Genomic DNA, 25,913 nt, shown 5'->3' on the forward strand with positions numbered 1-25,913 from the left:
CTGCTCACGGAAGACACAGGAACATTCAGGTCTTTGGAGATGGACTTGTAGCCTTGAGATTGCTCATGCTTCCTCACAATTTGGTTTCTCAAGTCCTCAGACAGTTCTTTGGTCTTCTGTTTTTTCTCCATGCTCAATGTGGTACACACAAGGACACAGGACAGAGGTTGAGTCAACTTTAATCCATGTTAACTGGCTGCAAGTGTGATTTAGTTATTGCCAACACCTGTTAGGTCCCACAGGTAAGTTACAGGTGCTGTTAATTACACGAATTAGAAAAGCATCACATGATTTTTCAAAGGGTGCCAATACTTTTGTCCACCCCCTTTTTTAGGTTTGGTGTGGAATTAAATCCAATTTGGCTTTAGGACAATTCTTTTTGTGCTTTTTTCATTGAAGACAAATTAAATGAAGATAATAATACCAAAGAATTTTTGATTGCAGTCATTTTCAGGAAGAAACTGAGTATTATCTGACAGAATTGCAGGGGTGCCAATACTTTTGGCCAGCACTGTATGCAGTGCATTGTGAAAGTATTTGGCCCCCTTGAACTTTTCTACCTTTTGCCACATTTCTGGCTTCAAACATAAAGATATAAAATTCTAATTTTTTTGCGAAGAATCAACAACAAGTGGGACACAATCGTGAAGTGGAACAAAATTTATTGGATATTTTAAACTTTTTTAACAAATTACAAACTGAAAAGTGGGGCGTGCAATATTATTCGGCCCCATTACTTTCAATGCAGCAAACTCACTCCAGAAGTTCAAAGAGGATCTCTGAATGATCCAATGTTGTCCTAAATGACTGGTAATGATAAATAGAATCCACCTGTGTGGAATCAAGTCTCCGTATAAATGCACCTGCTCTGTGCATTTATACGGAGACTTGAGATGTTTAAAAGATTTCCCAAGTTTTAAACATCTCAAGGAGCACTGTGCAAATCTACCAAGACCTGGCCGTCCCTCTAAACTTTCATCTCGAACAAGGAGAAGACTGATCAGAGATGTAGCCAAAAGGCCCATGATCACTCTGAATGAACTGCAGAGATCTACAGCTGAGGTGGGAGAGTCTGTCCATAGGACAACAAACAGTTGTGCACTGCACAAATCTGGCTTTTATGGAAGTCTCATTTGAAGTTTGCCACAAGCCACCTGGGAGACACACCAAACATGTGGAATAAGGAGCTCTGGTCAGATGAAACCAATATCAAACTTTTTGGCCACAATGCAAAACGATATGTTTGGCGTAAAAGCAACAAAGCTCATCACCCTCAAAACACCATCCCCACTGTCAAACATGGTGGTGACAGCATCATGGTTTGGGCCTGCTTTTCTTCAGTAAGGACAGGGAAGATGGTTAAAATTGATGGGAAGATGCATGGAGCCAAATACAGGACCATTCTGGAAGAAAACCTGTTGGAGTCTGCAAAAGACCTGAGACTGAGGTGGCGATTTATCTTGCAACAAGACAATGATCCCAAACATAAAGCAAAATCTACAATGGAATGGTTCAAAAATAAACATATCCAGGTGTTAGAATGGCCAGATCAAAGTCCAGACCTGAATCCAATTGAGAATCTGTGGAAAGTTGAAAACTGCTGTTCACAAATGCCCTCCATCCAACCTCAATTAACTCGAGCTGTTTTGCAAGGAAGAATGAGCAAGAATTTCAGCTTCTTGATTTGCAAAACTGATAGAGACATACCCCAAGCGACTTGCAGCTGTAATCGCAGCAAAAGGTGGTGCTACAAAGTATTAACTCAAAGGGGCCGAATAATATTGCACGCCCCACTTTTCAGTTTTTAAATTGTTAAAAAAGTTTAAAATATCCAATAAATTTCGTTCCACTTCACGATTGTGTCCCACTTGTTGTTGATTCTTCCCCTAAAAATGAGAATTTTATATCTTTATGTTTGAAGCCAGAAATGTGGCAAAAGGTAGAAAAGTTCAAGGGGGCCAAATACTTTCACAATGCACTGTATATATATCCATCTGAACTAATAGTCCTTCTGAGGACTAATCCAGCTGCATATATTCAGTGGTGATAGCAGGAGTTAGGCAGGCAGGCAAGTTATGTGGCAGACTGCAGTGCATATAGTGCAAGAGGGTCCATTGAATGTCCTTTTAGTATAGGTATTCCACAACATATATATATCCATCTGAACTAACAGTCCTTCTGAGGACTAATCCAGCTGCATGTAATCAGTGTTAGGCAGGCAGGCAGTGTATGTGGCAGACTGCAGTGCATATAGCACAAGAGGGTCCATTGAATGTCCTGTCTGCTGCTGCTGTAATAATTACAGATATTTGTAGACATAGCCCCATATATCAGGGGCCAGGACAATTTTTTTTATCTTAATCCTGATTATTTGCTTAAAAAGTAATCCAGAGTACACTATTTTTCTGCTCCATTTGCTTGTTAGCACTGCAGAATACAGCCAGATCTGTTCCATATTTCAACGATAAAAATCCAGAAATTTGAACTGAACGTGGAAAATATTGGCCTCCTTTTGCATTCTGATGCAGTGTGTCAGTCAAGCTATTCACACTAGGTCTCTGTGAAGAATAATATTAGTAAATTACAGGCCTGCTATTTAAAACCGTGGTACTCTGTCAGACATAACACATATAACAGTGTTCCAAAATCAGCCATTTCTGCCTTCCATTTCATTGCAGTGTGTCAGTCAAGCTATTCCCATTTAGTATCTGTGTAGAATAATATTAGTAAATTACAGGCCTGCTATTTAAAACCATGGTTCTCTGTCAGACATATCACATATAACAGTGTTCCAAAATCAACCATTTCTGCCTTCCATTTTGTTGCTTTGTGTCGGTCAAGATATTCACACTAGGTCTCTGTGTAGAATAATATTAGTAATTTACAGGCCTGCTATTTTTAACCATGGTTCTCTGTCAGACATAACACATATAACAGTGTTCCAAAATCAGCCATTTCTGCCTTCCATTTCGTTGCAGTGTGTCGGTCAAGCTATTCCCACTAGGTCTCTGAAGAATAGTATTAGTAAACTGCAGGCCTGCTATTTAAAAACGTGATTCTCTGTCAGACGTATCACATATAGCTGCGGTTCAAATCCAGCCATTTGTAGTGAACATGGAAAATATTGTCTTCCATTTATAGATTGTAGCAGAGTGTCAGTGTACACCATTTTACAGCTCCATTTACAGCTCCATTTGCTTGTTCGCAGAATATAGACAGATTTTTTTAGTTTTATTCATATTACTATATTGTGGAAGCAGAGGAACTTTTTTCAATGATCAGATGCACGTGATCCATATGACTGCCGTAATAATACAGAAATTTTATGGAGCGTGCTAAATATTCCACTCATTTTAAAGTCAGCCACCTGTGTTTTGTTGAACCAATTGACATTTGGTCGCTGACAAATACCATACTATTAGGCGACTGACTGAAACCGTGGCCATCAGATGTTATCCCATATGACTGACCTAATCCAGCAATTATTGTGAGTGTGTCAAATATTACACTCCATTTAAAGTATTGCAGTTGTGGTTTCAAACCTATTCTCAGTTGGCCGCTGACAAAATATCTGTGAACAATGTTGTCAGAGTATTACATCACTTTTGCGGACTGACACAAAAAAAACATACAAAAAACAAGCTAAAATGGAAAAAATGTTAAGAAACATTCTTTCCAGGGTAATGACTTGTATATAAGGCCATAGAAATAAAAAAAAAATAAAGTTATGAACTGTGGAAGACATTTATGCGACCAGAATGAACACTCATCTGTAGCTGGTGATGATACCACCAAGCAGCAGCACCTGTTCCTATTATAAATGCATCTAACAGCGTTATTGATCGGGAATAGAATAGATTTTAAATTTTTTTGGGCAGCACCAGCAACACGCAGCATAAGACAATAATACCTTGCTGGATCGGTGTAATACTCTATCCATACTGCGATACCTCACATGTAAAAGAATTTAAGATAATACAGTTAATATTCTAGAATACAGAATCTATTTGAATTTTCCTTCCCATTATTAAGGAGTGTGTCTCCTTTACTGTTACATGCAACAATTTCAAGGGCTGCCAAAAATTAAGACCCATTCCAATATAAAAAAAAAATAGAATAAATAAAAACACAGTAGGATCTTTCTTGAGCATAAAAATCAGACTTGCCAATGTAACCGCAATGTGATCACATTGATCAGCTCCTGCACCTCCTCCTCCAGTTCGGCCTCCATCTCCGAAATGACCACATCAGTCACAAGCTGAAAGCACTGCAGCACTGCTTTGGCCAAGGGGCAACAGGATGTGCTGAAGATAACATGCTTAATCCTTAGGTGACAAACTGCCCACCGCTGCAGAGTTGTTGAAAGCTGTAACACAGCAGCCTGATCTGTGGCTCTCACCACTGAACATACAGCCAGGCATGGTCGTGTGTGACAATGGGCGGAACCTGATGGCAGAGAAATGACAGCCAGAGTAGATACAGTTTCCCTCTATGTCGGTCCTTTCACTGAGCTAAAGAATATGGCTGTGGTGAAATACAACTCTCACCGAGAAGCAGTGTCAGACTGAAAAACATTGGGCCCACCAGAGGATTTGATTCTTTGATTCTGAGGGCCCACCTTTCTCCCCCGCTCAAGAGCCCCATAGCTGCTGCAAAGTTTGTGCTATCATGAACTCTCCTGATGGAGAAGCCAGGGCCCACCTGAGGATTCTCTTTCTCCTGAACCCTGCTGAGAAGCAGCCCTGGCTAAGAAAAGTGTGTGGGAAAGTTCCTAGATGCTCTATGGCTGCTTTCCTACTGAGGGGGAAACCCATGCAAACATGGGGAGAACATACAAAATCCTTGCAGATGTTGTCCTTGGTGGGATTTGAACCCAGGACCCCAGCGCTGCAAGTCTTCAGTGCTAACCACTGAGTCACTGTGCTGCCCTCTCTGTTCTCCCTCTGATGTCTGACATCCAGTATAAACTTGCACCTACTGCCACTCAGCATCTTCATCTCCTTTTTGAGAAACTAATGTATTTGGGCAGAAGAAAAGGAAATTGTGGATGGCTTCGCTATTGGTACTGGGGGCACTGCTAATACCATGGCGTCATGCCATAGTAAGATGGAAATATTCTAGGCTGGTTGGAGCCAGGTTGATTCCCATAGAAAAGTACCAGCAGCAAGCTAAGGAGATGGTGGCCTCAATCATCATCACAACCTCACCTCGGCACTATGAACTCTCCTGAAGGAGAAGTCAGGGCTCACCAGAGAAGTCTCTGGTTCTCTGGTGGGCCTGTCCAACCCTGCCAAGAAAAAGCCCTAGCTAAGAAAAGCCTGTGGGAAGGTTCCTGGACACTCTATGGTTGCTTTTTTACTATGGACTGGCTCCAGCAATTTATAAGATTGCAATCTATGATCCCTTCACTGGCTCCCCATTGGCCAGAGACTTCAGTTCAAAACTGTAACCATGATATGTAAAGCTATCCACAGCCTGTCTGCTCCATATATCTGTGACCTAGTCTCTCGGTACATACTTGCATGCAACCTCCGATTCCCACAAGATCTCCTTCACTACTCCCGTCTTCTCTCCTATTCCCACAATCGCATACAACATTTTTCCCGTGCATCCCTTCTACTCTTGAACTCTGTACCCCAACATATCAGACTCTCGCCTACTGTTGAAATCTTTAAAAGGAAGCTGAAGACCTACCTCTTCCGATAAGCCTTGAACCTGAAATAACCCTCGCTCCACCATACCGCTGCACGACCAGCGGTTCCATCACCTACTGTACCCTTATAGACTGTTTGTGCGCCCTCACAGGCAGGGTCCTTTCTGCTATTGTTCCAGTCAGTGACCTCTTTTCACATGTAAAGTGGAATGGAATAAATGGCGCTATAATAATAATAATAATTATACTACTTGCACTCTGGGTCAATTGATGACACTTTCCTGGTGACTGCCCCTAAATTGATGTGTTTTGGCAGCTTTTGGTCCAATGGCGTTTGGCAATGTTTGGCGAATATTCAACAATTACATTGGCGAATATTGCAAAAACGGCGATTGCAATCCTAAATGAATATTGAAATATTCGCTTGTCTGTAATGAGAAACACCCTTAAAAAACGATGTCGGTGTTGAATCACGGTCTCCCTGGTGATATGGTGGTGGAGGATGAGGAGAAGGAGGAGGGTGACATAAAATAGAACAATTCCTGAAGGGTATACCCATGTCTGGGTGTGAAGGGGTGCATGGGAATAGACCCCCCAAAAAATAACCACTGGATTTCAGTTTATGTTTGATGCTATCATCTGGTGGTATTGAGAAGTCTGGCCCAATTCAGCCCTTGTTCATTTTTATAAGAGTCAGCCTGTCAGCATTTTCAGTTGACAGGCGGATGCACCTATCAGTTTTATCAGTTATAATGCCCCCGGCGGCACTAAAAACTATCTCTGACAAAACGCTAATAGCCAGGACCGCCAAGGTGTAGGAAGACAGTTCCTGCCACGTGTCCAGTTTGCATCTTCCAAAACTTTTCCTTCCTGTCAGAGTTCCCTGTGTATCAGGGCCTGAGCCTGAGAAAACTGTCCCAGACCTTTGATAGCATTCTTCCTCACTTGTACTCCTTGGTTGTCCAATGAACTGTTTGACTGTGACCTCTGCCGCCAGCATTGTCAGATGGGAATTTTTTTTTTGTTAGAATTCTTCAAAAAGAGCCTGAACTTAATATCTCCAAAAATGAACTCCTTCGGTTTCCTCCCTCTACTAACCTACTTACACCTAACTTTCCAATTTCCTTTAGGTGCTGCCGCCATAACTCCCACCCTGCTATCTTGGAGTTATATTTGCCATACAACTTTCCTTTATTCAACGTGGAAAATCACTCACTCGCTCATGTCACCTGCACCTTAAAAACTTCTCCAGAAGTTGCCCTTTTCTCACCTTTGATACTGCAAAAACTCTTACTGTCACTCTTATTCACAAGTGCAACTCTTCTAATTGGTCTCCCCCTAAACAAACTGTCTTCTTTCTAATCCCTTCTGAATGCAGATGCCAGGGTCGTATTTCTATCAAGCCGCTTTAACGACGCTTCTACCCTGTGCCAATCATTACACGGGTTAGGTTAAACAATCACTACAGAATACAATACAAACTCATCTCTCTCACCCACCAAGCTGTCCACAGTTCTGCACTGGCCTATATTTCTTCCCTCATTTCTGTGTATCACCCCTAATGTGCCCTCTGTTCTGCAACTGATCTAAAGCAGACATCCTTAATCAGAACCTCATACCTCCGTCTCCAAGAATTCTCTCGTGCCGTGCCAGTTTTCTGTAATGCCCAAAATGCGTACAATGCGATGGTCATGGTAAAGGCAGGGGAACTTAAATTTGGCCTTGTGTGCCAGACTGCCAACAGCCAAGACTTCCCTGTTCTCACCAAGAGTATGACTGTCTATGTTCTCTTCCTCCTCCTCCTCATTATCACCCAATCCGCGTTGAGATGAGATGTGGCTGGGTAGCATCACTCTGTACAGTTCCTTGCTCTGCCTGCAATGCCTCCTCTTTAATTGTGAACAGCGAGTGTTTCACTAGACAGAGAAGCGGGATGGTGACGCTAATTATGGCATCATTGCCGCTCACCATCTTGGTGGAGTCCTCAAAGTTTTGGAGGAGGGCACAGATGTCAGACGGAAGTGTTGAAGCTGGTACTCAACAACTGCTCTCTGCAGCACAAAATCATTCCAAACATCTGAAACGTTGATTTCCAACGCTTAGTCACATCGCACACCAGTCGGTAAGCTGGAAGCTGCAAATTCTGTTGAAGCCCTGCAAGGGCGGCAGAAGCTGTATAACTTTCTGAAATGAGCACACACGCTGCGTACTTTCACAAGCAGCTCTGGCAGATCCATGTAGAATTTGAGAAACTGCAGAACCACTAAGTTGAGCACATGGGCCAAGCATGGTACATGTGTGAGCTTGCCTAGCTTCAGAGCCGCCTCCAGGTTCTCTGATACAGCTTTCAACAACTCTGCAACGGTGTGCAATTTGTCGCCTAAGCATCCTGTTTATTGTTATTGCCAAACACGAAGTAAATAATCTGGAATATGTCCTCAAAAAATGAATCAAGTGATGGAGATGGAGGCTGAAGAGGAGGATGGGGTGGTGCAGGAGCTGTAGCATGTAGGGCAAACCCTGATTGACCCAGGGGCCACAATCCTCTGCGTCGGGAGGACATGTTCCGTCCCAGGGTCCCACTGGGTCCCGGCTTCCACAATATTAACCCAGTGGAATGCGTCAGTGAGATGAACCGTCCCTGGCCACATTCACCTGACCACGTGTTTGTGGTTAGGGGGTCCTTACCAGTAAATGCACTGGGGAGGGCACGCATAATGTTCTGGGACTCGTGCTTGTGGAAGGCGGAGACGATACCGGGAACATGAAACTACCATCATGAATAATTTGGTCATTGTCTAGGAGACCGAACACAATATTAACCCAGTGACATGCGTCCGTGAGATGTACCGTCCCTGGCCACATTCACTAGTCCATGTGTTTGTGGTTAGGCGGTCCTTCCCACTTAAGTGCACTGGGGAGGGCACGCATAATGTTCTGGCACTCGTGCTTGTGGAAGGCGGAGACGATACTGGGAGAAATAGTGGCGGCTGGGGACCAAGTGTGGACACCCGGCCGCCACCATGAGATTGTGGAAAACTTCCGCCTCCACAAGCCTATAAGGCAACATTTCAAGTGCAAGCAGTCCAGAAATGTGGCAGTTTAGTATTGCGGCCTGTGGGTGGGTGTCCTGCTGCATACTTGCACTTGCATTCCAAGGACAGTGGTAGGGACAATTGAACGCTGCAAAGGGACAAGGACGTGGATGGTGATGGATGCAAATCTACAATGACAGGGGCAGGGCAGGAGGCATATTTGCATGTGCCATGGACAGAGGATTGGCGTGCATTCACAACAGTGGAAGAGGCAGTGGTGTCACCCGCAGACACTGTTTCTGGACTTTGGTGTTTGGCCCAGCTAGTCAGTGATGTTGAGCCACCCCTGTAGTGTTCGGGTTCAGTTCGTCGAACACCCGTATGTTCGCCGAACTGTTTGTCGAACTGTTCGACGAACATCGATGAACACCGTTAAAACCAATGGCAGGCAAACAAAAACACATAGAAACACATAGAAAACACCTTCAAAGGTGTCCAAAACCTGACAAACTGCTCAGAAGACACAGCTAACACATGGAAAAGTGACAAGTAAATATAGTCATGCGAAAAGAAAGAGGTGGAGGAGTAAAAGGAGGGGGAGACACAGATATAGGCATGTCATGCCCTTCTAAAACCAAAAAAGTGCGAAGATGACACGGCCAGTCCGTTCCTGCCCGTGCGACCTCCGTGTCGCCGGGTTTGTGCCAGAGCTGCGGTGGACCCTGACGGCCAGCCCCCCTCTCCCAATACTAGTGCCTGTCCGCTGGTGGGTCGAGCCCCCCCGCGGTGGAGGCAGGTCTAAGCTCTGTAATTTAAATTGTCTCTCTAATTTGAATGAGTACACTTTAAGTCCTTTTACAAGGATCTATTGGAGGGCAAGTTTGATGCCAGCAGCTGCGGTAATTCCAGCTCCAGTAGCGTCCACTAAAGCTGCTGCAGTTAAAAAGCTTTTATAAGGATCGAGCTTGGCAGTCCACCGCAAGGCGTCCTACCGCCAGTCCCAGGCCCTGTGCCTTGGGGTGCCTCCCCCGATGCTCTTCACTGAGTGTCCCGGGGGCCCCAAGCATTTCCATTCAAAAAATTAAGTGTCCAAACTACAGGTGGTGTAGCTTGCTTAACAGCTGGGATAATCCGCTGACTAGCAGACACTGCTACTAGGCCCAAAGTATTGCCTGGGCTAGATGCAGTTAAAAATTTGTAATTAGATCTACAGGCGGTGGCTACTCCGCTGACTAGCAGACACTGAAGCTTTGCAGCAGACCTCTGATTCCCAGGCTATAGTATGAGTAAACAGCTCTTCAGACTCAACCATCTGTGTTACTCCAAGCCATAGTGTATGTACTTTCTTACGGTTAAAATGGGGGGTAGAGACCCGACCAACCTGGAATTGACGATGCCAACATCATGTTAAACACAGCAAGGGGACTCCAAAAAGAGTCTCCATTTTTTCCAAAAATTGTGGCACAGACACCACTTAAGTGGCATCAATTGTCCCAGAGTTGCTTAAAATGGTTGGTGAGGTGATTTTCCAAAATCCTAAAGCTTTTAGTCTCCCCAGAATGACAAAGGTGGGGCAGATGGTGGTTGGCCGGCCCGCTAGGCCGCATTGTAGCACAGTGAGCTTCACACTGCAACTTATGCTTCATATCCATGTGACGGTTCAAGCATAAAGTACTCAAACTATTGTTTTTTTGGCCTCTACTTAGCTTTTGGTGACAAATGTTACAGATAACATGAGTTGGGTCATCCTTAGACATCTCAAAAAATGGCCAGGATATGGAAGGTTTAGAGCCCATGCGACTCTGCTGCTAGCAATACTATCAAATGATTGGCTGGGTTTCGCTGCCCCTTACTCAACGAATTCACAAACATCTCCCGTCGGTTTGGAGTCCCATTATGCCCAACCAAAAACATAGGCCCCACAACAAAGATATCGTTCTTAGTCATCGAAATTGACACCACAGCAAGGTTGTTCCGCCTCCCATGGGAAAAAATTCAAAAACATTACACCTGATATAGGTTTTTTGCGTAGTATGGAAAGTAACACTACAGCAGATGCAAGTATTACTAGGTCTCCTCGTGTTTGCGAGCCGGGTGATGCCAGTCGGAAGGGTTTTTTCTCTTCATTTATCGCCCGCAACAAAAGGGGCATCTAAACCGAGTCATACAATCAGAATCAGCAGGCAGCTACGGGCGGACTTAGAGGTGTGGAAAACCTTCTTATAATCATTCAACGGTCACACGTTATTTATGGCAGCAGAACAGTCCAACATTGAACTAAGATTATTCACCGGGGCGGCAGAATCAGGCGGATATGCAGCGATACTAAATAAACAATGGTGCACAAGCTTATGGCCTCCGTATTGGGCAGTACAAGTGCTGACAAAAAAACAGACAGTCCTGGAACTGTTTCCAATAGTGGTAGCAATAGAAATATGGGGCGCGCGCCAGGCTAACAAAAATATACGCTTCATAACAAAAAACTCCAGCCTAGCGCACTTCATTAATAATATGACGTCATCGTCTCTCCCAGTGCTAGGCCTACTACGCCGGCTAGCATTCCTGTGCCTAAAACACAATGTATGGGTCCGCGCTAGCCACGATGCTTAGGAGTTTAACGCTGCTGCTAACGCTTTATCACAATTCAATTGGCAGATTTTCACAGAGCTCCTCCCCAACGCCCACCCATCGGGCAACAGTTGCCAGCCTTCCTATGGTATCTAGTGGCGAATAGTTGATGCCATTAATCAGAGTGTCAGTTTCCCCGTCGATGTGGCAAGCATACGGTAAGGCATGGGAAGAGTGGACTCGACTAGTAGCAGGCAGACGGGTTGACCAATGTGAACACGGCAGATTACAAGTCACCATAGGATTTCTCCACCAGCTAATGATGAGGGGCATATCAGGGGCGTCAGCGCAGCGGTGGCTGACCGGAGTAGCATTTCACTTCCAACTACTGAATTGGGGAGATGTGACAAAGAGATTCATCATCAGACAATCCATAAAAGGGTGGAAAAGGGGTCAGCCAAGTCAGGAGTGTAGACGTCCCGTCCCGTGTCACTAAAACTGATTTCTCACATCATATCCCTAACACCATTAGCATGACACTCACAATTTGAAGCAACGCTACTGTCTACTGCATTTGCGATCGCCTTCTTCGGGGCGCTATGCATAAGCGAATTAGTCCCTCAATCCAAAATTACCACCAGTGGAGGCTTATTACACCAGGACGTAGTCATAGCCAATAATGCAATACGTCTACGCATACGCAAATCGAAAACAGTTCCAGCGGGCAGGGGCACGTGGGTACTTCTACAACCCACAAACGGTACGCTGAGTCGGGTAACAATAGTAAAAACATATATAACCATCAGATCACAAAGTAATTTCTTCCTATCACACATTGATGGAACGCCATTATCAAGATACCAGTTCCAAGTTTATTTAATAAATGCCTAACATTGGCAGGGAACCACCCCAAAGATTATGGGACACACTCATTCCGCATAGGCGCGGCCACGGAAGCAGCAAGAGCAGGACTGTCAGAAATGGAAGTTCAGAGGATAGGGAGATGGCGATCCACGTGTTTGGCGAGATACATAAGACCGGACTTGTTATCCTAACGTGGTTTGTTTCTTTTACAGGTGACGCTAAGCCAACAGTGTGGGTGATAGGCCACTTGTATATATATATTGTGTAGAAAAAAGGGCGAAAGTCCGCCCAGGCGGGAGGAAATTTGAGTTTCATAACACATATTTCAACTGGAGAGGTATTAGAGGCCTGCAATGGCCACAGGTACTAATGGAGGTAATCAAGGTAGGGAGAGAGGCAAGAGGTCCGGTCATCTTAGTTATACAGGCCGAGGGAAACGACATAGGTTATCACAAGAGCGCATAACTAATGGCAATAATGAAACTAGACACTGAGCGCTTCAGAGAATTTTTCACAAAACTAACTAAAGTATGGTCAGAGATTGTGCCGAGAGAAGTATGGCAAGGTGCCCGAGACATCACGGCCATTGAACGGACAAGGCGGCTAATAAATATTTGGATGGCAAAATTTATAAGAGACAGAGGCGGTGTAGTGATACGACACCGACAACTGTAAGGAGATAAAGCAGGCCTCATACGTAGTGTTGAGCCACCCTCGTAGTGTTCGAGTTCGGTTTGGTTCGTCGAACACACATATGTTCACCGAACTGTTCGTCGAACTGTTCGTCGAACACCTTTGAACACCGTTAAAACCAATGGCAGGTAAACAAAAACACATAGAAACACTTAGAAAACACCTTCAAAGGTGTCCAAAAGCTGACAAACTGCTCAGAAGACACAACTAACACATGGAAAAGTGAAAAGTACATATAGTCATGCGAAAAGAAAAGAAGTGGAGGAGTAAAAGGAGGGGGAGACACAGATATAGGCATGTCATGCCCTTCTAAAACCAAAAAAGTGCGAAGCTGACACGGCCAGTCCGTTCCTGCCCGTGCCACCTCCATGTCGCCGGGTTTGTGCCAGAGCCGCGGTGGACCCTGACGGCAAGCCCCCCTCTCCCAATACTGGTGCCTGTCCGCTTGTGGGTCGAGCCCCCCCGCGTTGGGGGGGAGTAACATCTGCAGAAGAAAGACCATCTTCCAGCCAAACTAAGATGTCTTCTTCTTTTCGTGGACAATGTGATACGATCCCTTTCTTACGGACACGCCTATCGCTACAAATTCCAGATGAGGCCCAAAAACAGCAGGTGCTTCAACGGATATTAAGTGCTCCTTCAAGTGGGCTCTCCTCCACCTCAACTTCAACATCACAAATACTCCAGTCCTCAGAGGTGTCACCCCAATCGCACTTGGTTCCTCACAGCTCCCATGTCTCCAGCTGCCCGTCTGAGTATGGGGAAACACAGATGGTTGAGTCTGCACAGCTGTTTACTCATACTATAGCCTGGGAAATGGAGGTCTTCTCCAGAGCTTCTGTTAATCCAGACGAGGAAATGATCTGCACTGATACCCAGATTCTTTATGAGTCGGATCCAGGACCAGATGAAGAAGGTTCTGAGCATAATGTAGACCCTCGTTCCCAAACTGTAACTCCTGGTGGTGGAGACAATGATGAAGACAATGATGAGACTCAAATACCTGATTGGAGCGACAACTTGAATTTTCGGTCAGGGCAGGAAGAGGTTGGCTCTGAGGACGACGGGTGTGAGAACACACAGGGTGATGATGACGAGGTTGGAGATCCCACTTACTGTCAACCCACAGTGAGCCAGTCGATGAGGTCAGCAGAGGAGGTGGAGGAGGATGTGACTAGCCCAGGGGATGGGGATGACTCGGTACCCGGGCCTTTGCCTGGCCTTGGGGATGTCGCGGTGGTCGGCTCCCGGGCCTGTACCCTGGGGTCACTCTTTAAAAGGGTGGCTAACTGTTAATTTTATAAGAGTTCGTGACACCACCTGTGGTATCTGGTGAGAAGCACCAGCGCTGCAGCAATCCACTGAGACTGGTGATAAGGCAGCTCGATGGTATAGCTCCCCACAGGTGGAGCTAGGCCTCAGAAAAGCGTATGCAGGGGGAATGCAGGACAGGCGAGACCCAGCGGGGTCAGAGCAAGAACGGGAACGGACACGGTAGTCACTTCAGTACCTTTAACTGGTGGAAATTCAGGCACATCCTGTAGCACTGTAGGGTGAAGGGTGCATATCAGGATCCTCCCCAATGAGCGGGTGTAGGGCCTCCTGTTTCTTGCCTCTGCGTAGTAAGTTTCTGACCTGTCTGGAGCTAGGCCTAACTTTGTCTCTGTCCAGCCCTGGCTGACCTTATGGTAGGGCCTTGTCTTGGAGTTCACGCTCCCAGTATGCGGGGCCTAAGCATCTCCTGGCTCTGTTACGTATCAGCACCTTAGCGATCCTGGGACTTGTAGCTCTCCAGGGATTCCGGTTATGCCTTACTGGGTCATAGAGATCCCAGTAAGCTCGGATCCGGTGTCCGGTAAATGCTTCGGGGTGAGCTGGTTAAGCTCCTCTGCCCCTTATGTACTAACTCGCCACTCGCCTTCGGACTACTCGGGCCCTCACTAGGCTATACACACTAACGGCAGCTTGCCGCGCTTCACCGATCTTATGGCGCCGGCACACTTTAAGCTCTAACTGGGCTCCCTGAATCTAGCTAGCAGGAGCCTCGTGCTCCACTGCTTAACTATTAACTGAGTTCTCTAGACTAGACTGAGCTCCACTGCAGACTGACCTCTCTTAGGCTTCTCTACTGCAGGAACTCTTCAGAGGAACTGAACTGCCTAGCTCCACCTTCCCTATTTATATCCCTAACAGGCTCCCTCTGCTGGTCTGAGGTGGAAGGTGGAGATGTGTGAATGTTTATGGGGGCCTCTTGTGGAGGATTCCATCAATGCACTCTTCTAGGTTCTGTGATACCAAGCGCAGCAGGTCGTCACAGATGCTATTGACGACGAGGTTAGGTTGCGCCTTCCTGGACAGAGACGGAGTACTGGAAGCACGTCAACAACTGCATCCTCAACGACAACTCTGCCTCTGACCAATAGTCGTAGTGGCTCTTCAGGTAGCAAGGGCTCTAAGCCTTGCATAGCCTGGGCATTTTTTCAGATCGATAAGGATGACCCAACTCGTGTTATCTGTAATATTTGTCACCAAAAGCTAAGTAGAGGCCAAAAAATCCATAGTTTGAGTACTTCATGCATGAACCGTCACATGGATATGAAGCATAAGTTGCAGTGGGAAGCTCACTGTGCTACAATGCGGCCTAGCAGGCCAGGCCAACCACCATCTGCCCAATCTTGTGCATCTGCGGCCCCTTCATCCTCTGTGACTGGGGGGACAGCAGTCACACATGTTTTTGGTCGCAGACCTGCCACCTCTTTACCCACAACAGCCAGTTTGATTGGCAGGTCGTCAGTTCATTTGGAAGTGGAAACACCTGCTGGTGTTGAGCACTCTCCGACATCGAGAGCACCACCTTTGGATCAAGGCAACCTAACATGTCCGCCTGAATCTTCCTCACAGACCGATAGTTTGCTGGGGACACCCTACTCAACCCCGTCTAAGCACAACAGCCAGCCCTCGGTCCCTCAGATGTGGACAAGTAAAAGACCATTTCCTCCTAGCCATGACAAAGTTAAGAGGTTGAATTTTACCATCTGCAAGCTGTTGGCTACAGAAATTCTGCCTTTCTGCCTGGTGGACACAGAGGGTTTTTGAGACCTTATGTCCATCGCAGTGCCCCAGTACCAGATGCCCATTCGGCACTACTTCTCAAAGAAAGGTGTGCCTGCGCTCCACCAGCATGTCGCACACAACATCACCACTTCTTTGAGAAACTCTGTGTGTGACAGGGTGCATTTCACCTTAGACACTTGGACGAGTAGGCATGGACAGGGGCATTACATGTCGCTGACTGGGCACTGGGTAACTATGGTGACAGCAGGACAAGGGGCTGCTGTCCAAGTCTTACCATCCCCACGAGTTTTGCGTCAATCCTCTTTATCTCGAAGTTCCTCCACTGCTTCTGCCTCCTCAACCTCCTCTCGGTCCTCCACCTGCACCCAAAGCCTGTCTGGTAATGCCACCTGCTTTCTAACTGCGCAGAAGGAATCCTGCACACCTCCTTACTATGCTGGCAGCAGGGCTCAATGGCATAAGTGTTTACTTTGAAATGTCTGGGAAATGTGAGTCACACAGCTGAGGAGTTGTGGTCAGCTCTGGAGAACCAGCTTCATGAATGGTTGTCTCCACTGGACCTGCAACCAGGGAAGGCCATGTGCGACAATGCTGCAAACCTGGGTGCGGCCCTTCGCCGGGGCAATGTCACACACGTGCCTTGTATGGCTCACGTGTTGAACCTGGTTGTCCATCAATTTTTAGCCCACTATCCCGGACTAGATGGCCTTCTGCAGAGGGCACGGTCGCTGTGTGCTCACTTACGCCGTTCGCATCCCGCAGCTCAACGACTTACATCTCTACAGAAGTCGTTGGGCCTGCCAGTTCACCGGCTGAAATGCAATGTGCCGACATGGTGGAATTCAACTCTGCACATGTTGCAGCGACTCTGGCAGCACCGACAAGCCCTGGTGCAATACGTTCTGACGTATAGCCTGGGCCAACGAGATCCAGAGGTGGGGCAAATCATGCTGCAGGAGTGGTCTCAGATCAGGGACCTATGATTTGATGCGCCCCCTGGGCCATGGGGTATATGGAGCCGGGCCGGTAGACGCTGGGGGTTGTAGTCACTGTGGCTGTGACCCGGTCCGTGACCCAGGGCGTTCAATCCAAGGGAAATTTGTATATATGGGTTTTATAATGTCCGAATACGCCAACTGTGGAGTGCGGCCAGTGGGGCCGCCGCTGCGGAACAGTCCTCTGAAGCTGGTGGTTTTGCAGCAATGGTATTATTACTCCCCACAGGAAGAGTGTAGCTTCAGGGCAGTGTGGGTGGATGATGGTGGTTGTAGTGCAGGGAGTCAGTAATGAACACAGAGTCCGTGTGATGCAGTCCCAAGATCTTTACTCACAGTTGTTGCAGTCCAGATTACAGGTACCAGAGCAAACTCACCCGTCGTGCTGTGCGTACTCAGTCAGGGCCTCAGTCCACCCCCAGATAGCTCCTGAGTACTTAGCAGGACCCCCTTCTGTGTGTCCTTTCTCTGGCCTTCTCCCTGCACCTCACACCCAGTGACACTTCTATCCGGTATCCTCGGGCCTTGGCGGGCGACGTGTGTTCCGTCCCCTTGGTCCTATGTGGCTACCTTCATAGTGAGACTGGTGTGGACTTTGGCCTGCAGTACATGAAATGCTGCAGCCTCCGGTTTCTAGTTGAGCCTTGCTGTTTCTCCGCTAGTTGAGGGACCGGTTCCCCCTATCTGGCCTGACCCCTCTACCTGCTGGTAGCAGCGGGCGTACGGGTAGCCTTCTGCACGGCCCGTACCCCTAGGGTCTCTTTGGTTCCTGGAGCCTTCCTGCTCCCAATCCTCTCTTCTCTCCTTCAGTCCTGGGCCTCCCAGGCTAGGCCCGCCTCCAGAGCAGAGCTCATGCAGAGCCTCTGCTTCTGTCACTTCTCCTCCTCTGACTGGCTTGCTCTTTCTAAGATGGCTTCCTGTTTATACTCTCCCTGTCATGTGCTCCCCTAAGCTGCTCCCCTAAGCACCCACTACATAGGACCCTCCCACCAGCTAGGGACCTGGGACTGTGTTCTCCCTTAGGAGCAATCTCGCCCTACCCCCACTGCGGGTATGTGTTGGATGCAGGTGTTAGGCTCCCGAGCCATACTCCTTCCTTACCTGAGATACCACACCTCTGGGTGGGATGCAGTAACTCTGTGGTGACTGAACCCTCAGGAGCGTCACACACCCTTCTACAAAGTTTTGAAATGGCGACGAAGATGTTTAGTGCTGACGACGATGCCATTATCAGCATGACTATTCCGGTGATTTACATGCTGGAGCACACATTAAACAGAATTCAGAGTCAGGTGGTGGGACAAGAGGAGGTGAAGGAAGTAGAGGAGGAGTCGTATGCGGAAGGGATAACATCTGCAAGGTCCAGACGGTCGGCAGCACCAAGGCGGCAGGCATGGGAGGGTGGGGGAGAGGGATTAACCAGGGCGTATGGTAGCAGCCAAATTGTTGAGGAAGGTGCAGGAGTTGAGGAACAAGTGGAGGACGAACTGGCGATGGGCATGGAAGACTCATCAGATGAGGGAGACCTTGATCACATTTCTGTTGTGCGAGGTTGGGGGGAGAGGACAGAGGAAGGAAGCATGATTCTTACCTCGCTACTAGTGTTGAGCCACCCCCGTAGTGTTCGAGTTCGGTTCGGTTCGTCGAACACCCGTGTGTTCGCCGAACAGTTCGTCGAACTGTTCGTCAAACACCTTCGAACACCGTTAAAACCAATGGCAGGCAAACAAAAACACATAGAAACACATAGAAAACACCTTCAAAGGTGTCCAAAAGCTGACAAACTGCTCAGAAGACACAACTAACACATGGAAAAGTGACAAGTACATATAGTCATGCGAAAAGAAAAGAGGTGGAGGAGTAAAAGGAGGGGGAGACACAGATATAGGCATGTCATGCCCTTCTAAAATCCAAAAAGTGAGAAGCCGAGACGGCCAGTCCGCTCCTGCCCGTGCCACCTCCGTGTCGCCGGGTTTGTGCCAGAGCCGCGGTGAACCCTGACGGCCAGCCCCCCTCTCCCAATACTGGTGCCTGTCCGCTGGTGGGTCGAGAGAGCCCCCCTGTGGTGGAGGCAGCTCTAAGCTTTTTAATTTAAATTGTCCCTCTAATTTGAATGAATACACTTTAAATCCATTTACAAGGATCTATTGGAGGGCAAGTCTCATGCCAGCAGCCGCGTAATTCCAGCTCCAGTAGCGTCCACTAAAGCTGCTGCAGTTAAAAAGCTTTTATAAGGATCGAGCTCGGCTGTCCACCGCAAGGCATCCTAGTGCCAGTCCCAGCCCCTATGCCTTGGGGTGCCTCCTGATGCTCTTCACTAAGTATCCCGTGGTCCCGAAGCATTTCCTTTGAAAAAATTAAGTGTCCAAACTACAGGTGGTGTAGCTTGCTTAACAGCCGGGATAATCCGCTGACTAGCAGACACTGCTACTAGGCACAAAGTATTTCCTGGGCTAGATGCAGTTAAAAATTTGTAAGTAGATACTCTCGTTGGATGCTGAGAAAGCATTCCATAGAGTCTCCTGGCACGCCATATATGATTCTCTTAAAAAGCTTGGGGTCGGGGTCTAGGGGACCCTTTTATAGCCAAAATCACGGCCCTGTATCACAATACGTCACCTAGGCTGAAGATAAATGGAACTGTAGCACCGAGGGCTCGGTTGCTACAGACGTATTGCACCTCACCCAGAGGTGTGATATCTCACTCTCAGATAAGGATGGAGTGTGGATCAGGACTAGTGTTGAGCCACCCCCGTAGTGTTCGGGTTCAGTTCGGTTCGTCGAACACCGGGATGTTCGAGGAACTGTTCGTCGAACTGTTCGTCGAACACCTTAGAACACCGTCGAACACCGTTAAAACCAATGGCAGGCAAACAAAAACACATAGAAACACATAGAAAACACCTGCAAAGGTGTCCAAAAGCTGACAAACTGCTCAGAAGACACTCTCTTTAAAAAAGCCGGCCGGCAAATTCAGCAGCGGCATACACCGGTACCCGACAATTTAGACAAGAAGGAATAGAGCATCACACATAGATTAGATAGATAGAAACATGTCAGTCACACATATAAGAAGCACAGTGACAGTGTTGGTTACTGCACTTGTCATTTAGTGTAAAGGATTTATTAAAAAAAATATTAGTGTTTTCATGCACCGTCTCTTTAAAAAAGCCGGCCGGCAATTCAGCATCTGTACCCGACAATTTAGAACAGAAAGAATAGAGCTTCACACATAGATTAGATAGATAGAAACATGTCAGTCACATATATAATAAGTACAGTGATAGTGTTGCTTACTGTACTTGTCATTTAGTGTAAAGGATTTATTTAAAAAAATAATAGTGTTTTCATGCACTGTCTCTTTAAAAAAGCCGGCCGGCAATTCAGCAGCGGTACCCGACAATTTAGAACAGAAAGATAGAGCATCACACAAAGATTAGATAGATAGAAACATGTCAGTCACATATATATGAAGTACAGTGATAGTGTTGGTTACTGTACTTGTCATTTAGTATTAAAATAAAGGATTTATTATTAAAAAAATTGGCGTGGGGTTCCCCTTAATTTTAGGCTCCAGCGGAGGTTAAGCAGACGGCTGGGGCAGATGTTTGAAGCCTGGGAAGGGGGTAATACCCACGGAGCTTCCCAGGCTACTAATATCAGCCCCCAGCTGAATACATAGCCTTTACTAGCTATTAAAATGGGGGACCCCCCCAAAAAAATGACATGGGGTCCCCCCTAATTTAATAGCTAGCAAAGGCTAGGCAGACAGCTGGGAGCTGATATTAATAGCCCAGGAAGGGAGCCATGAATATTGGCCCCCTCCCAGGCTAGAAACACCAGCCGTCAGCCGCCCCAGAAATGGCGCATTCATAGGATGCGCCAATTCTGGCACTTAGCCTCGCTCTTCCACGCTGCCCTGGTGCGGTGGCAGGGGGTAATAGGGTTGGGGTTGATGTCAGCTTATAATGCCAGCTGACATCAAGCCCAGGTTAGTAATGGAGAGGCGTCTATAAGACACCCCCATTACTAACCCCATAGTCAAAGTTAAAAAAAACACAAACACCCAGAATAAAGTCCTTTAATTGAAATAAAGACACAATCCTTTATTGTTCTAAATTAAACCATACTTACCGTCACGCCCATTCCAGCTGAAGCCAACGATCTCCTGCAATAAAAGAAAAATAATAAAGCAACCTCATCCTTACCTTTCCATGGTTCCCACGACAGCTTCAGCTCTGCTACATCGAGATGACAGGCTGGACCGCAGCAGAACGCTGCCATCCAGCCTGTCATCCCGCAGACACTGAGAAGCGCAGGCTTGCTTGCGCTGCTCAGCGTCTCTCTGTGACGACATCCAGATGAGCCGAGTTCATGTCCAATGAACTCGGCTCACCTCATGCACGTCACTGACAGCGTGGGAAAGTTCTCACGCTGAAGCGCTGATTGCAGGAGAATTTTCCCACGCTGTCAGTGACGTGCAGGAGGTGAGCTGAGTTCATTGGACATGAGCTCACCTCATGCACATCACTGACAGCGTGGGAGAATTCTCCTGCACTCAGCACTTCAGCGTGAGAATTTTCCCACGCTGTCAGTGACGTGCATGAGGTGAGCCGAGTTCATTGGACATGACCTCGGCTCATCTGGATGCCGTCACAGCGAGACAGTGAGGAGCGCAAGCATGCCTGCGCTTCTCAGTGTCTGCGGGATGACAGACTGGATGGCAGCGTTCTGCTGCGGTCCAGCCAGTCATCTCGATGTAGCAGAGCTGAAGCTGTCGTGGGAACCATGGAAAGGTAAGGATGAGGTTGGTTTATTATTTTTCTTTTATTGCAGGAGATCGTTGGCTTCAGCTGGAATGGGTGTGATGGTAAGTATGGTTTAATTTAGAACAATAAAGAATTGTGTCTTTATTTCAATTAAAGGACTTTATTCTGGGTGTTGTGTTTTTTTTAAATACTTTACTAGAAATTCATGGCGGTCATGTCTAATACTGGCGTGACCCCATGAATTTTGGGCTTGGGGCCAGCTGATAATACCAAGCTGGCCCTAACCCCTTTATTACCCAGTGAGCCACCGCACCAGGGCCCTGGATGAGTTGGGTACAGCGCCAGAAGATGGCGCTTCTATGAACGCGCCATTTTCCGGGGTGGCTGCGGACTGCAATTTGTAGCGGGGGGGGGGCCCAGAAAGCTTGGGCCTCCCTGCGCTGCAGATTCCAGCCCCCAGCTGCCTAGTTGTACCTGGCTGGACACAAAAATAGGGCGAAGCCCCACGTACTTTTTTTTTAATTATTTCATGAAATTCATGAAATAATTAAGAAAAAAAGGCCTTCCCTATATTGTTGTGTCCGGCCAGGTACAAATAGGCAGCTGGTGGTTGTGGGCAGCCCGTTCCTGCCTGCTGTACCTGGCTGGACACAAATGTAGTGCGAAGCCCCACTTCAATTTTTTTTAATTATTTCATGAAATTCATGAAATAATTAAGAAAAAAAGGGCTTCCCTATATTGTTGTGTCCGGCCAGGTACAAATAGGCAGCTGGTGGATGGGGGCAGCCCGTTCCTGCCTGCTGTACCTGGCTGGACACAAATATAGTGCGAAGCCCCACTTCAATTTTTTTAAATTATTTCAGGAAATTCATGAAATAATTTAAAAAAAATTGACGTGGGGCTTCGCACTATATTTGTGTCCAGCCAGGTACAGCAGGCAGGAACGGGCTGCCCCCAACCACCAGCTGCCTATTTGTACCTGGCCGGACACAACAATATAGGGAAGCCCTTTTTTTCTTAATTATTTCATGAAATAATTTAAAGAAAATTGACGTGGGGCTTCGCCCTGTTTTTGTGTCCAGCCAGGTACAACTAGGCAGCTGGGGGCTGGAATCCGCAGCGCAGGGAGGCCCAAGCTTTCTGGGCCACCCCCGCTGCAAATTGCAGTCCGCAGCCACCCCGGAAAATGGCGCGTTCATAGAAGCGCCATCTTCTGGCGCTGTACCCAACTCATCCAGGGCCCTGATGCGGTGGCTCACTGGGTAATAAAGGGGTTAGGGCCAGCTTGGCATTATCAGCTGGCCCTAAGCCCGAAATTCATGGGGTCACGCCAATATTAGACATGACCACCATGAATTTCTAGTAAAGTATTTAAAAAAAACACAACACCCAGAAAAAAGTCCTTTAATTGAAATAAACACACAATTCTTTATTGTTCTAAATTAAACCATACTTACCATCACGCCCATTCCAGCTGAAGCCAACGATCTCCTGAAATAAAAGAAAAATAATAAAGCAACATCATCCTTACCTTTCCATGGTTCCCATGACAGCTTCAGCTCTGCTACATCGAGATGACAGGCTGGACCGCAGCAGAACGCTGCCATCCTGCCTGTCATCCCGCAGACACTGAGAAGCGCAGGCTTGCTTGCGCTCCACAGTGTCTCTCTGTGAGGGCATCCAGATGAGCCGAGTTAATGTCCAATGAACTCGGCTCACCTCATGCACGTCACTGACAGCGTGGGAAAATTCTCCTGCACTCAGCGCTTCAGCGTGGGAGAATTCTCACACTGAAGCGCTGAGTGCAGGAGAATTCTCCCACGCTGTCAGTGACGTGCAGGAGGTGAGCTGAGTTCATTGGACATGAGCTCACCTTATGCACGTCACTGACAGCGTGGGAAAATTCTCCTGCACTCAGCGCTTCAGCGTGGGAGAATTCTCACGCTGAAGCGCTGAGTGCAGGAGAATTCTCCCACGCTGTCAGTGACGTGCAGGAGGTGAGCTGAGTTCATTGGACATGAGCTCACCTTATGCACGTCACTGACAGCGTGGGAGAATTCTCCTGCACTCACCGCTTCAGCGTGAGAATTTTCCCACGCTGTCAGTGACGTGCATGAGGTGAGCCGAGTTCATTGGACATGAACTCGGCTCATCTGGATGTCGTCACAGAGAGACGCTGAGCAGCGCAAGCAAGCCTGCGCTTCTCAGTGTCTGCGGGATGAGAGGCTGGATGGCAGCGTTCTGCTGCGGTCCAGCCTGTCATCTCGATGTAGCAGAGCTGAAGCTGTCGTGGGAACCATGGAAAGGTAAGGATGAGGTTGCTTTATTATTTTTCTTTTATTGCAGGAGATCGTTGGCTTCAGCTGGAATGGGCGTGACGGTAAGTATGGTTTAATTTAGAACAATAAAGGATTGTGTCTTTATTTCAATTAAAGGACTTTATTCTGGGTGTTTGTGTTTTTTTTAACTTTGATTATGGGGTTAGTAATGGGGGTGTCTTATAGACGCCTCTCCATTACTAACCTGGGCTTGATGTCAGCTGGCATTATAAGCTGACATCAACCCCAACCCTATTACCCCCTGCCACCGCACCAGGGCAGCGTGGAAGAGCGAGGCTAAGTGCCAGAATTGGCGCATCCTATGAATGCGCCATTTCTGGGGCGGCTGACGGCTGGTGTTTCTAGCCTGGGAGGGGGCCAATATTCATGGCTCCCTTCCTGGGCTATTAATATCAGCCCCCAGCTGTCTGCCTAGCCTTTGCTAGCTATTAAATTAGGGGGGACCCCACGTCATTTTTTTTGGGGGGTCCCCCATTTTAATAGCTAGTAAAGGCTATGTATTCAGCTGGGGGCTGATATTAGTAGCCTGGGAAGCTCCGTGGGTATTACCCCCTTCCCAGGCTTCAAACATCTGCCCCAGCCGTCTGCTTAACCTCCGCTAGAGCCTAAAATTAAGGGGAACCCCACGCCAATTTTTTTAATAATAAATCCTTTATTTTAATACTAAATGACAAGTACAGTAACCAACACTATCACTGTACTTCATATATATGTGACTGACATGTTTCTATCTATCTAATCTATGTGTGAAGCTCTATTCTGTCTGTTATAAATTGTCGGGTACCGCTGCTGAATTGCCGGCCGGCTTTTTTAAAGAGACAGTGCATGAAAATAATATTATTTTTTTTGATAAATCCTTTACGCTAAATGACAAGTACAGTAAGCAGCACTGTCACTGTACTTCATATATATGTGACTGACATGTTTCTATCTATCTAATCTATGTGTGATTCTCTATTCTTTCTATTCTAAATTGTCGGGTACCGCTGCTGAATTGCCGGCCGGCTTTTTTAAAGAGACGGTGCATGAAAACACTATTATTTTTTTTTATAAATCCTTTACGCTAAATGACAAGTACAGTAAGCAGCACTTTCACTGTACTTCGTATATATGTGGCTGACATGTTTATATCTTTCTAATCTATGTGTGAAGCTCTATTCTTTCGGTTCTAAATTGTCGGGTACAGGTGTATGCCGCTGCTGAATTGCCGGCTTTTCATGTTTCACTGTTGGCACTGTTCCCATCGATTTGGGCAATCACTGTAATGCCACAACCACCATGGCTGTGGCATTACAGTGAGTGGCAGACAATCCCTGCATGATTGGTGCTCTAAATAGCACCAGACATGCAGGACACGCTTTTGGTGCACGAACAGTTATCGAACATAACCTCGAACAGCCGAATTTTTTGCAAATCGTTCGGGTTCGTCGAACAACTCGAACACCGCCCAAAACAGCTCGAATTTGAGATTGGCGAACAGTTCTAGTCGAACACCGCTCATCTCTAATCAGGACCCGACACCTGCATGCATTACACCACATTGCCGTGGGGCAGGGCGACCAATATGCCCCTGAGATGGGCACGACAGTCCCTGTCCCTGGCTGGAGTGGGGGGAGGGAACACTGAGGAAGGGGAACCCTGCAGTGCAGGAGCAGGGAGGAAGCAGTTCCTGGGTGCATTGAGAAGGGAGTATAAAAGGTGGGCACCATCTTAGTTCAGTGCAGAGAAGTCTGAGCAGAAGTGGCAGGGAGCAGGGGCTCTGCATGAGCTCTGCTCCGGAGGCGGGCCTAGTAACAGAGGCCCAGGCCTGCAAGAGGGAGAAGGAAGGAAGAGGAGCGGAGAAGGCTCCAGGAACGAGGAATGAAGGGATCCCAGGGGTGCGGACGGGCGAGTCGCCACCGCACGCCCGAATCCACCTGCGT

General features: G+C 47.3%; 2 protein-coding genes across 2 annotated transcripts in view; one reads left to right on the forward strand and one right to left on the reverse strand.

Annotated features, from left to right (window-relative positions):
* LOC141165727 (dynein axonemal heavy chain 3-like) overlaps positions 1-25,913 on the forward strand; it is a 2,796,342-nt gene that overhangs the window by 224,553 nt on the left and 2,545,876 nt on the right. The gene's annotated exons all lie outside the window — the stretch shown is intronic.
* Positions 2,702-25,913, reverse strand: part of LOC141165600 (uncharacterized) — a 79,412-nt gene continuing 56,200 nt past the window's right edge. Inside the window, exon 3 of the mRNA XM_073651317.1 lies at positions 2,702-2,708. Coding sequence (XP_073507418.1) covers positions 2,702-2,708 — 7 coding nt within the window. The remainder of the gene's footprint in view (positions 2,709-25,913) is intronic.

This window comes from Phyllobates terribilis, unplaced genomic scaffold, assembly GCF_046119375.1.
Source record: "Phyllobates terribilis strain yellow unplaced genomic scaffold, ASM4611937v1 Scaffold_11__3_contigs__length_659146591, whole genome shotgun sequence".
Lineage (NCBI taxonomy): Eukaryota > Metazoa > Chordata > Amphibia > Anura > Dendrobatidae > Phyllobates > Phyllobates terribilis.